At 34.4% G+C, this 14514-nt stretch overlaps 1 protein-coding gene across 2 annotated transcripts; it reads right to left on the reverse strand.

Moving 5' to 3' along the window:
* Nucleotides 1–1621: 1621 nt before the first annotated feature.
* LOC101738991 (heterogeneous nuclear ribonucleoprotein 87F) lies at nucleotides 1622–6602 on the reverse strand. Of its 2 annotated transcripts, none has more exons than XM_038011758.2 (6): nucleotides 6369–6602; nucleotides 5960–6183; nucleotides 5322–5566; nucleotides 4928–5071; nucleotides 4505–4819; nucleotides 1622–4244 (listed from the first exon to the last, which is right to left on the reverse strand). In XM_038011758.2, the coding sequence occupies exons 1-5, from the start codon at nucleotides 6396–6398 to the stop codon at nucleotides 4512–4514; spliced, it is 951 nt and encodes a 316-aa protein (XP_037867686.1). In that variant the 5' UTR covers nucleotides 6399–6602; the 3' UTR covers nucleotides 1622–4244; nucleotides 4505–4511. The 2 variants fall into 2 exon arrangements, with proteins under 2 accessions (XP_037867686.1, XP_037867685.1); XM_038011757.2 differs by having other exon boundaries at nucleotides 4505–4822.
* Nucleotides 6603–14514: the final 7912 nt, after the last annotated feature.

Consider the following 14514-nt stretch of genomic DNA (forward strand, 5'->3'; position numbering starts at 1 on the left):
TGTAGCAAAGAAACTTGTTTGCAATAAAATTATTGTTTTCTTTATTATTCGAATATGTATTCATGTTAAGGAATTAATTGATTACCTACTGTGATTTTTAAATAAATACGAACGAGGACTTGAAATAAAGAAGACCAATACCTGTGTAAATAAACTAGTGTAATTATTGTAAGTTTCTATAAAACTATGTTCCTCCAAAATATCACATATGTTTATTAGACGTAAGTATCAAAAATGGTACCTATTTAAACTTTTGCTGACAGTCCTAAGTCTGTCAAGTATCAAATCAGAACATTTACATTTTAGAGAGTAAATATCACTATATTAACTCATCACGTCTGCAATTTTCACTATTAATTCACTATAAGATAAAGAGTTAAATATATAAAAGAAATATCTTTGTATCCAAAATATATATTAACTCTTCTCTTCTTGGTGAGCGATTTGGCCTATGACTAGTCAGTCACAACCTCAAACAGCTGCCGATTACTGGGAAGATCAATGGCCGCAGCAGCCCAATCATGCGAAATTGGTCAAATTCTCAAGACCAATCCGCATTTTGCTCTCCATGACGCCAAAGAGCGACACAGACGGAAAGAATCATCCAAAATATTGTATAGGATCCTTTACATTCCACAATTATATTAGTGAGAATATTCATTTTTTCATTTATGTACTATAGCTACCTACGTTATAACTCATTAAACCAGGTAACGCCAGTAATAAAAGGTGTTACGGTATAGACTGGTTATAGTTGAGCCTGATCGCGTCCTATTCGTACTGATCCGGCACGATTACCTACCTATACGCGCAAACCATCGGTTAACCTTACAGCAATTTGCGAGGTTATGAGCAATCTGCGATCAATACTCAATTGATCATCCAGAGAAAGCAAACTATAGGACTAAAAATTAAAGGATATATTACTTCAAAATCTTTATTAAAAAAAAATATGTACATGTCACAAAGCAACACTTACCTGTCGGAAAAACAAACTTCACATAGGATAAAGAGTGGTCGTCCTCCAACATTGCCATGAAAACAAAATAGAAATATTAGAAAATGTGATATTGTCAATTCAAAGTTCAATTTAATTCCAATAAAACTTCTAAATGTTTTAGTGAACTCTGTGTAATTTAAATTCTGCTGGGTACATTATTTTATTGTTGACTATGATATCCAATGTCGCGCCCATAAATTTCTCTTGAAGTCTAAATAGTAGTTACGCCAGTCACTAAAAACGAACCTACTTTTGAGACTAATTATTTACAGGTGGATGTAAACTACAATTCAAATTTGGTAAACACATTTCCATAGTTGTAACATTTTGCTAGTATAAAAACACTATTTGGCAATAGGTACTCTCTTCTATCGCCATAAATGAAAAATAATACTTTCACGATCAAGCGCATATTAATGATTAAGAATGCAGGGATAAAAAACAAAATTTCAAATATTGTGTTACTACTTTTTTTTGTAATCAGAAGTGAGCACATCCGATTTCCCAGAAATCTTGTTTAATTCTTGATTGCTGTTGAGTAGACGATAATATCACAGCTTTGAATGTTTAGGAAAATAAATAAAAAAGGACTATATACAGATCTAAAGAAACACTCCTACATTTATTTTTATTATAGTTTATTATTTTATTTTACATTATCCTACAAGTCCATTAATTGTATGCCTAGATGTTGATTTAACAGCTATTTTTGAGAACTTAATACTGAATAAGATAGGAATTTCAAATTATCATGATTCAAATCTATCTGAAATATCAACAAAACTGATCTATTTCACCTAGTGTATATTGAGGAATTCTTACATATTATCCTAACTTGTACTTATTTCGGGATAAAACTTCCATTATAGTCCATTAATTGGGAAGCATTGTTTTTTTTTTTTTTGTAGATCGTACTCATAGATAAAAAAAAGCTTGCAAATATTCAAGATGCAAAACAAATTATCTGACATGGTAGAAGTCAAGATTGATATTTCACGTTCCGCTTACTTAAAAGGTAATTTATTAAATTTTATGTAACTTTTTTACTTAATTATAATTATATTTTCACATATTCACATATTAAATTTGGTGTAATTATTGTGCACAATAATTATTGCTGTATTACGCAATTACACAACTTTTTTACAAAAAAAATAAGTTTTGTTTACACTATGAAGCGGAACGTGGGGAACGTGAAGTGACACCTTTGTTTACAGTCTTTTGGTCTGCTAACCGTCAATGTCGGCTATAGTCTGTTTGCCCTTGTTAGTAGCCTTATAACATTAAAGCCCTATGCTTTTGTCTGAAGAGTGGTGTGCAAGCGTTAGTCAGATGAACCGCTTGTCAGTCTCTTCTTCTGTGCATTCTTCAGGTAGTGTGTGAGTGATGGGACTCTATAGGGCCGCTTGTACCTGCTGCGCGAGTGTAATTGTTGGACTCAAATGAGCCACTTGTGTTCCCGTGGATAGTCTGTCCTCGATGAACCGGTTAAGGTTCCAGTTGGATGGCTGATCTCAGAATAGCAGCTGGGCTTTAGTGGTAGTTTACCAGCTATCGCTAGTTTTTCTGAGGATGAGGATATTGCTCCTGTGATGCCATTATCAAAAGAGTCTGGGCAAGTTTAGATAAATTGCCAAACGAAACAAGTTTCTCGGGCTATTGGAAGAGCCTGGTGTGAATACGCACGGTTGTCCCTCACGTGAATATTACAAAATTATGTATGCTTTTAGTAAGGGACAAATTTATCATCAAACAAGGAAAGAATTAGCATATATTATGAGGAATCTGATAGTTTCAATGAGAACAGTAACAGATTGGTTCAGTTATTGCTGGGAGACAATCGCCATATACGAGTCGGAAGTTCCAAGACCTCAAGGAAAGATAGGGGGCTCTAATAAATTGGTGCAAATTGACGAATCAGTTGTAAAAAATATATAACCATAGTAGCCAAAGAGGGTAATTAGACTAATAGAACGGCAGTGACGATCTGCGGATGGAGATGTGTATGAAAGTTTTGCGTACATATTGGAGCCATTAATCAAAAAATATGTTGATGAAGGCCCCATTACTCACAAATTATTGGAGAGCGTATTGTCTTGGCTTTCTTGGCATGGATAAAACATGAAGGAGTAAAATCAGTGTGACCCAACAAATAAATTCGTATTTCGATAACAGCAAAATAAACAATTTAACACTGGTTGTGTGAGTCTTCATTGAAGTGTAGGTAAACCATTTGGATGCCTATGAAGAATTGTTAAATGCAATAAAATCTCTTTATAAATTTGATTAAATATAACAATATTAAAATTCCTTGTTTTATTCTCCAAAATAAACAATTTCACAGAATGGTAGTACAAGTATTCATGAAGGCATGAGATAATGGTGAACCATTTGGATGCCTGTGAAGAATTATTAAATGCAATAAAATCTATTTATAAATTGGATTAAATATAACAATACAAAAAACTCTCGTGTTTTATTCTCACTACATGAATATCCAAAAATTACCCAAAACTGAATCAGAGCATCCAACTTTCCACATGGTCTTGTCTGCCCTACTCCTAATGTATATATAAAAACCGGAGGCGCGGAGTGAGAGCGGCCCTCGCCCAGTGTGACAGAGTGTGGGTACCATACGAGGTAGAGCAGATGAGGCTGGATGCTGAATGCGACCAACCAGCCGAAACTTCAGAGCTGGTCATGAGTTGACCGTGCTTCAGCACCCAAAGGCGGAAGGGCTGCTCTTCCCGCAGCGCCGGAGATAATTCAGAACCAAACAAGATGGGGAGAAAGAAGGTCCCCACTTTCAGTAAATAATGCTATTCTAACCAAAGAGCATTAACCAAGGATATCTCCATGGAGTTGCACAAGGTAATAATGATACAGAGGGGTAGCCCCATTCCCCTCCCCTTCCCCACCCCATAAATCGATGGACCATAATGGAAATTTTAACCTTATTTCCTAATAAAATTAATTAATTTTACATGGCTAATTCCTTAAAATTATGTCACGATAAGTACCTCAGTACCTACTACATTAAATACACAGAAGACCTTACAATTCAGTTCACATAAATATTGAAATTCTTCTAAATATGAGCTAAGGGCTCATCTAATGTCTAACAATCCTGAGGGCTTCTAGCTGGTCTCGCGTGTGGACCATGATGAGTGTATCTAGTGCTCCGGAGCGTACTGCCTACACTAGCACGGTTAACTCTGCTTTACTAGTGTACTTAGCACGAAACCTAGAGATTGAAAAAATGTTGTAAGTTACATGGAATAATACACTAACAGATCGAACTACCTGCATAGCATTAATTATTGTAACTAACAACTAAACGCCGAATCTACAGCCTGGAACTTTCCTATACTCAATTAATGCTATGTAGTGCTCTAAAAACAGACAATCAAGAGAAATATAACTATAGGCTAATTGGGTTGTGTTTAAATTAATAAGTATATGAATGTGTGTATTGTCTGATAATTAATTTAAACTCATACTCACATAACGATTAGAATCGACCTCCTCTGCCCTGACCACCTCCATAGTTACCACCGCCATAGCCGCCGCCACCACCACCACCGCCACCCTGGTTCATATTGTATGGAGTAGACCTATTATTCCCATATGCTTGATTTCTAGTTGGACCCCCGCTATAACTCTGCTGATTATAATTGCCAAAGTCTTGATTTCCCCAACCCCCTCTTCCATTACCCCCTCCTCCATAACCTCCACCACCTCCTTGATTTCCCCAACCCCCCTGATTGCTTTCCCATGGGTTCGAATTTCCTCCCCATCCACCCTGGTTGTTGCCATATCCTCCTAGAAAATAATTATCACTTAAGTTTTTTTTTAAGAAAAAGCAAATAGAAATGAATACATAATTCATCTAGATCAATACACATCATTGATTATTAAATTACAAACCTGAACTGCCCCAGCTATCATTTCTGCCAGAGCCACCACCCTGTCGGCCTCCACCGCCACCCCCACCCCTCTGATCGGACCCATCTTTAGGAAGTGCTTTCTTTACATCCAATGGTTTTCCATTTATTTTGTGGGGGCCATTTACTACAAATAAATAAACAAATTAGCAATCTTTTGAATGCAAATAAAATAAATTGACTTACTACAAATATAATTTATAATTTTAAATGTTCAATGATTTGCGTACCAGGTCATCCACTAAATCAATGATCAGGTATAGCTTTAATCATTGGATTAATCTCCACAGTTAGAGAAGCCAGATCAGGTCACATTGTTCCTTCCTGGGGCAAAACTGTGGGATTTCAGTATTTAATATAACTTAGAAAAAACTTACAGCAAACTTTGTCAACTGGGTCGTAGTCATCAAATTCAACAAAACCAAATCCCCTCTTCTTTCCAGTATTTTTATCTGTGACGATGCTAACGTTCTGTACGTTGCCATAGTTCGAAAAATACTGTCTTAGTTCTTCCTCTTCATGATCATCTTTTATACCCCCAATGAACAGCTTCTTAACAGTTGCACCAGCTTCAGGATTCTTGATATCTTGCCTTGCAACAGCACGTTTGGTTTCAACGAATCTAAATTATAAAACACACGTTTTCAATATTAATGTGTGCTATAAGAGAATCTTAATATGTTACTACTAGTACAACTTAAAACTGTTGTCTCCACAGAAAATGCCACATGTACGGACAATGTGACATTCACCAAGCAGAGTCATTGATGTATGCAGCTAAAAACGATGTAAAGGCGATAAATAGCCTTCACATAGCTGGGCTGCAACTTTTTGTCTTTTTGCTTCTGCTTCTACTGCAGAGCACGCTAAGGGGTTTACCGTAATCTTAATACAATAAAAATCATGTGCAGAAAATTCAACAAAATGGTAATTTTCAACTGTCTTTTGACTAGAAGTACCTTATTTGGAATGTTAAAATTGACATAAATACATGACAAAATACTTGAAAACTAACCGGCCATCAATTTTATGCGGTCTGTTGTTCTGGGCGTCGTCAACCATGTGCGCCTTGGAATAAGTAATGAATCCAAAGCCACGAGAACGTTTAGTTTTCGGATCCTTCATGACGACGACATCGACAATTTCTCCCCATTTTACAAAATGTGTTTTTAAAGACTCGTCAGTAGTTTTGTAATTAAGACCGCCAATGAAGATTTTACGGTGAACCTCCGGCTCTTCCTGGAAGTAGGACAAAGTTTCAACAAAATGGCGGCCAGCGTGGCATAGTTGGTATGATATGAATCATACTTTTTGAATCTATACCAGTCCATCATTGATTAGAAATGACGATATTTGACAAATTATTTGGTTACAATGAACACATATAATTTCAATTTTTAAAAAGAACGTGAAAATTTACTTACATATCCGTCGTCACCATTTTGTGGCCTCATGTTTGAATAAATGCTATGCGTCTAGTTGTTATTTATACTTTAAGATGCCGAAGAGCCCAAATTTAATAGAAAATCACAATTGTTTGCCTACAGCTTAAAATAAAAATCCCAGCTGAAACGACTATTCTCCACCAACGCCACGAGGTAAAGAATTAGATATTGAATTCATAGAAAAGTCAATAAACTTTCTGTGTTGCCTGAGCAAAGAATTTTTTACCCTCTTCTCTGTACGTGAGGCATCTCTCTAGGTACCTGAGGCTCACAATATAATCACATAGACCTAATATTATTGTAAAGTACAATAAAACAACCCCTTTTCAAAAGTTTTTTTGGCCAAAAGGAAATTATTCTTTTTATAAAACAAGAACAAAAATGTTATTCTATGAATCAGTTTTCATCGAGCTTAAACTTAGTCACACTGTTGTAATAATATTTTATGCCGAGTTTACATTACGAAATTAGTGTCATGCATGTTGAGCTCAGTTTCACGAAAGTAGTTTCGATATATGCGAAAGTAATTTCGTTAAAAAATTAGTGTCACGAAATCCACAGTATCGCAGTAACCATGGCGCCGCCAGCATCAAAGCTATAATTTGCTATATTCGATGTAGCTAAAGAAATGCTTATATACCTATAAACTTAAAAAAAGACTATCAAGAAAAAAAAAAGTTGGTAGTTTCGAGGATGGTCAACAAGAAGGCATTTAGGTGCAATGAAGTTAGTCTCTGAATTAGCAGATGAAGATTCTGAGAGTTATAAAAACTATTTTCGAATGAGTGAAGATAATTTTGATTTTTTACTATAGGTGTTTCGGGACCCTTGTCATTGATATTCATTAATAAGATCTATATTTTTTTCTGTACTCCATCATTGGTTTGTCATTTTCAACGCTCGAAGCGCGTCCGTACTAACAATACACACGTCCGCACAGCGCAGGCCCTTTCGCGACATTAGTTTCACGTCGCGTTTACACTATGAAATTAGTTGCATGACACTAATTTCACCAAAAAATCGCGCAGGGCACGAAACTAATTTACATGCATGAAATTAATGCATGCATTACGAAAGTATTAAATTACACGTGAAACTGTTGGTAAAACTAATGTCACGAAATTAGTTTCATGCCACTAATTTCGTAATGTAAATTCGGCTATAAAGAGAGGAAGTTCATTATAGTTAATTTTTTTCTAAATGGATTTTGTTCCTCAAAACAAAGCTAAAGCAACATTTTTGTCAGCCTTTGTTCCTACATAATCTGAATTAAACTTAATTTCAAATTACAAATTATAATTAAAAATTATTTTGAACTCGAAAACGCTTTTGCTTAGTAAGTCGAACTATAAATATAAATAACTTTTTTTTGTTATTGTGGTCAAAATCTTAGGTTAAAGTAAAAAAATATTATATTTTGATGAACGAGCGATTGCCATAAACTTGATATATGGTGTAATAGATAATGCCAACATGCGCGTAAACATTCGTACAATGTACGAATATTTGCCCGCATGTGAGTGGCCGGCATTACACTTACAGGTTTGCGTATTCGTGCGCATGTGAGTGACCGGTGCTACACCGGTCGCTCGCTGTGTCGGTTTTTTAACAGACATCAAAGCGTGCGAACCGCGAGCCTTCGCGTAGTCTCCCACACATTCGTTTGCCCAGTTGCGCCGACGATTGCGAAGGTAACGGACGTATCGCCATTTTCATAGTTCGTGACGTCTACTGTGTAGCGTAACTTCATCAAAAGAAATCCCATAAAAACAGCATGGCTGTTAATGCTAGGGTCCGCAGACTAAAGCACATAAGTCAAAAAACTCTACTTTACAGGAATTAAAAAAAACTATTTAGAATCTTATACATTAACAAACTTAATAATGTTTATTTGAATTATATAAGTCTATAACACTAACTTATTATTAAAATTAAATATTTTAAAGTAAATGTGATTATTTAATCTTTAGATGACTTAAGTTATAAGGAACACAATAATAGTATGAGTTAAGTGAAAAAGATCAACAATTAAGATATATATTATAATAATATAAGTCATAAATATAAATAACAACTCAATGTTTAATTAAAATTCTACTTCTTCATCGAGTTCTAAAATATCTGGATCAGTATTTCGTAAAGTTTCCAACGTGGGAAGACTTACGTAAAATTCATGGAAAATATCCGGTATTAAAGGAGCAGCGAAATTAAATCATTTTTTTTCTCGATGGATATGGGTAATGGCTGTATAGATATTATAGGAATATGATCAGGAATACTGGACCCTCTTCTTTTATAGTTAAAGGTAGAAAAAGGCGAATCTATATTCAGGGTGTCTTTATAAGTGAGAATGCCAAATTCTTGCTTCGCCCATCGGTATCTTTATTTCTTAAAACTAAAGCACTTTTGAGGAGGGATGAAAAGTCATAAAAGTCTGTATTTTTCATTTCAACAACCTTAAACTTTTTGCTGCTAGACCGGATCAACTGTATCCAATCATGTGGATGAAATACCTGTAATTCCGTTTTCTTCTTTTTTTTTTCTATGATGCCATGATCGGTATCTACTTCTAAATGGCTATGGCCAGGTATCATAAATTTGTGGTCAATTGTTTTGATAGCTCGATGTTTTTGCAATACCCAAGTAAACATACAACTGACATGGGAATACCTATTTTGCCCACCGCATGTATCCGAGTAAAAAATTATATGTTTCGTATTATCAGATACGGATGTTTCTAAGTGCTTGTAAATACAAGAAGCGATTTGGTTAGCTCCCCGAGCTGCTACCGCCTCGTGCCACACATAGCAAACAGCTTTACCAGTTTTGTTGTCGTGGACAGTTAAATTGAACGTCCATAATTGCCGTTTATAAAAGGCTACAGAAGAACTTAGAGCTGGTGTTGGCAAACACTGCTGTAAATCAAATGTGTACACCTGTAACGTGTCATCATTCTTGCACATTAGCGTGTCAGCTCGTTTCATGTCATAGGCTTGATCAGCTAGCGTTTTGTGGTTATCATGTTGAAGTATGAGATCTATTTTAACAGATTCCTCTTGACATAACTGTATCTGCATCTTAAACTTGTCACAAGTGTAACAAGTATCGACACGCGGTTTTTTAAATGAAAGTCCTAATTTGTGAAATTCCTGACTATAGATTTTGATTGAAGGTGGATTATTCCGATCTTGACAAAATAACTCAAACATCTTTTGCATTGTTAAGTGAGATGGCAAATACTTCTTTGATGTAGACTTTCTCGTATAGTGACTTTCGTATGATGGAAATGACATGATATGTGTCTTAATTTCTAGGCGTTTTTCGTTTGATATCTTATGCTTAGGAATTGTTTTCCCTCGCATGTCATCAGTTTGAGTACCCCCTATGGATGATCTCCTTTTCATAGCAACTGTCTTTATAAAATTGTCACTTTCATCTAACGTTTTCATTAAACATCCTCGGCAGACAGGTTCACGTTTACCATGCACAGTAAAAAAGTATTTATATGTCTTCATTCTAAGCATTTGCTTTTCAGGTTCAATAGCTCGTATTCTTTGCGTAGATTTATCTTTAATTTCCATTAAAGACGCCATGTATGCAGATCTTTTTGCATATGACCCCATTTGCCAATATTCTGTAAATATGGCATGCCTATCAGTTAGTGGTATACGTTCTTTACATTTCATTCTGCAAACAGGTAGCTCTTTCATAGTGCGATCTGATATACATTTTCCTTTTAATGTTTTGTATGCCTGTCCTAAGTTACGTTTTAATTGTTTTTCTCTTTTTATAGTACGTATACTCTTTTTTGGAGACACATTAAGATTAATTGAAATTTCATCACAAGTACTTGAACTTGATGTGGTTGAAAGTCTCGGTAATTCATAACATGGATCTCGTACAGAATCATCACTAGAGAAGTCAAGTACAGGATGGTATGTTAAACTACTGACTTGACCTGATGATGTCGACGGTATAGGATCGTCTGCCACTAGGTTCTCTGAGTTCAAAATCGACTGTTGATTTACATTTTCTAAAAAAGGACAAGACAATCATCTATTTATAATGATATAATATTGATATAATTACGTAATTTGCAAATCATAATTTTGAAGATATGTGAAAATATACCTTCATTGCTTTCCAGATGAGTGGATAACGCCATTTCAACTAATTTCTTGCATCTTTGAATATTCATCTTAAATAATTAAAATATTTAAGCACTCACACACAACTAACTAACACAACTAACCAACAAACTGTGCACAATCGACAACATTAGTAAATTAAAACCACTTACCGAAGTATTGTTTACGTTATAAATATTTTTAAGTAACCACTTTCTCTAAAGAAATGTTACATTTTGATGTTCTTTATAACATAAGTCAGACTTCTTACGTTAATAACTTTGTACTTATGGTGTTCCTTAGAACATAAGTCCAGTTATGTTTTTTAGTTCGTTTGATTATATTAGGATTTCTTAAGGTTGATACAGAACGCCGCTTGAATACGCCATGAAATACTTGAGTTTGATTTATGTGCTTTAGTCAGATTGTGTGTTGAGCAAAATGTAAACCGATGATGTAATAAAAAATAAACTGAAAATTTTGACTTATGTGCTTTAGTCTGCCGACCCTAGTTGATGTCTGGGAAAGAATTCAAAACTCTTTTTGTCTTCAATGTTCTATTGACGAATTAAAAAGGAGGAGAAATTCGTGAGACATTCCTAAACAAGTGTAGGAGGAAGCACAAACGGGTTCGCAAATTGAGTATCCGAACCCATTTGCACAGCTGGTATGTTTGCGAATGAATGTTTGAAGGCTCTTCACATGCGCGCAAACATTCGTACAATGTACGAATATTTGCCCGCATGTGAGTGGCCGACATTACGGATCCTTCCAATCCAATAACGTTATTATTGGACGCCTGCAGCTCTAGCTCTAGGAGTCTGTTTAGGGACCCTAGTAGCCGTACTCGTCGAACTCGGTAAAGCGTTCGACCTAACCCATAGCGGGCTGAAGCGCTGAGTTTCTCGCTGGATCTTAGTGAGTCGCGTTTTCGATCCAGTGGTATATTCTGCGAAGTTCGGCTCTTGGTAGGGTTCGTGTTAGCAACGTCGTCAGGTTTGAGCCCCGTGAGCTAACCTACTAGTTAAGGTTATGCTGAAATAGCCTCTCAAGGCTCTCAGCCTAGGTAGAAAAAAAAAACTACTGAAATATTATAGAATTGAAACTATTTTTCTAGGGAAAGTATTTTGTTTTTGAAAATATTTCTTATTTGTGGCCCTGCAGCTTTTCTAGTAAATGTAATTATCTCGCAAAGGTATAATTGGGCAGGCCCGCTCTATACTATGTCATGAAGCATTAAAAGTAACGATACTAGAGTATCGATTATTGATTGTTTTTGTAATGAATATATACGGATTTTTCGTTATTTTTATATTTCTATTACCAAATGGATTAGACACGTTCTGACTTTTGGCGGGAACGCGAGGAGTGAAGTGTGATTTGTTTTATTTTGACTAATTAGTGTTTCTTCATGTTTAAATGTGTAATAACAGTGGTTTATTAACGTTTAGTATTTGTGAAAGTGCAAACATGTAGGAAAATGAAACAAAGCCGCTGAATGTAACTTCTCGGGTCCGCCAAAATCTCCACTGAAAAATGACTACCATTTCACAGAGATTATATTTTATCCCATTTCATCTCATCTTATTTCACATTATTTCATTTCATAATAATATAATTTTACTTACAAAAATATATACCGGTAAAACGGGGTGATTAGGGACAAATTCCAACTTGATGAACAATTTTAAGGTAGTTGTTGAAGTTTAAAATGGCTTCTATTACTGTTTTAATATTAAGGGATCATATCTCTTATAAGGATTTGCACTCTTTGATAAGTACACGCGAGGCATATCTAAAAATAGAAAACAACGCGTAACTGATAATATACATATTTGCCAAACAATAAAATAACACTGCATTGATAATTTTGAATAAAAGTTCTAGACAAAAACATCATGATTAAACCAGATTCTTACCAACAAATTTAAATGTTATAACTACACAGACAATAGAAACCTGTGCCTATTTATACTTAGATCGTTTCGAAAACCAATAACAACTGAGACTTACCATGACATGGGGTAAATTGGGATCCTGGGGTAAATTGGGACAAACCTGCGGAAGATTCTCAAAGTACCTGTAACACGGAATCTACCTAATTTTGTTTATGTTAATATTTATCAATGTATAGAAGAAAAACCAAGTTAACTATGGAAGTACTAAATATGAGTTAAGTTGGTCCCAAAAATTCGTCAAATTAAATTTAAAATAGTGGTTGAAAAGTGCGTTTTAAAACAGCTTAAAGAACTTTTAAAAAAAGTAATATTATCGTTGTTTTTTCAATAAGATCACAGTTTATATAAGTTTTTAATACACCTGGAAATACCACAACAAACGGTAAGTTGCAATATTCTTATTTTAAATACAATATTTCGACAAAATAAAAAATGTATATTTTTTCCTTTCTTTTTGGGGAAAATTGGGACGTATGTAGGGTAATTTGAAACGAGACTGGAAAAATTAGGGACGAGAAAACACAAAATTGGAACGCCAAAAGACAAAATAGGGATGGCTTGTGAGGGTTGTCACTGATATCTTATAATAGATTTTTTAGCCTATACTATCACTTAATTGCGTGATGTAAAGAAGGTTAATGTGTTTATCAGTTAGTTTATGTAAGTATTATAGGTAAAAGAAAAGTATATATATAATTACTTTTTTTCGCGACATTTACCTTGTAATATCTGCCCGGTCGCATGTTCTTTATAGCAATAAAAAAAATTAAAAGTTAAAAGAACTCAAACGAATCAAAACTTTTGTTATTTCAGAATCTATTCACGCGTCGAATCATGATTTTGTTAACATTCACAACGAACACACACAAATAAAAACAGGCCTCAGATTTTAAATGTAACATTAATTAAAAATCCGAGATATCCAATTATGAGTGAGTGAATTAATTGAGTTTAGTTATTTAGCTTAGAAAGAATTTCTTTTATTTTTGTTATTATTGGCAGTAATCAGATAAAGCTGTTTTTTTATCTTATTCACCTGATATCTTACTCTTGCTCAAAGATCATTTTGAAAATGTTGATTAAATAAAATTGTATTAATGCATTTCGAGTCCTTTTGTTTTCTATTTTTTATTCTATTTTATGATTTTGGTTCAGAGTTGTGATTTTTAAGGAAATTAAATAATAATTTTCTAAAATATAACATGCACGTACTTTTTTTGATCATTGTATTGTTGATTATCATTCACGTCACATTGCTTCGGAATAGAAACCAGCTTAATTTACACTATGTTGTGTATTGTGCTTAAATTATGGATTGTATTCATCATTTCGGTCCATATAAATAATTATATGGCACCTACCTATATATCGCAGTACTGCGAGTTGACAACCCTTACAAATATCCCAATTTAACCCTTAACCGTGTCAATTTACCCCGGACGCTGGGTAAATTGGGACGGCCATTATTTTACCGATTATTTCTTTAAAATGAATAATTAAAATAATGTAACGGTTTTTATCACCTAGGTACGTTCAAGACTCAACTTATTTCTTTGGTTGAGCAGTGACTATTTAATTGGAACTATTTTAAAATTCAATCTGAAGGTCAATTTTGTCCCTATTTACCCCATTGTACGGTACCTTTATTATATATGATGGTTCAAACACTAAATTACGTTTATAAATCACAGTCGTCTTCTATTATTATTAGATAAATAAAAGAGAGCAAAGTTTCTAACACTAAAATAATTACCACCACAAGAAGTTAATTTGAAATGCGCCTTTTTATAAGTTAGCAGCTGTTATCATGCATATTCAGAGTTGTTTTGTGAACTTTCAACGTTCTACTATTACACTACAAAAAATAGAAGATTTTGCAACGATTAAATGATTAATATTGAGCGTCGAAAGATTTTCCTGGTTTTTTCCCCATTCACCACCCAATCCCTAATCGCCCCATTTTACGGTACATAAAAGATTAGACTGTATGGTATGATACTTTTGCCTTTCTAGTTGGAAAAATAAAACTACTACTACTTG

This window comes from Bombyx mori, chromosome 6 (assembly GCF_030269925.1).
Source record: "Bombyx mori chromosome 6, ASM3026992v2".
In the NCBI taxonomy this organism is placed as follows: Eukaryota; Metazoa; Arthropoda; class Insecta; order Lepidoptera; family Bombycidae; genus Bombyx; species Bombyx mori.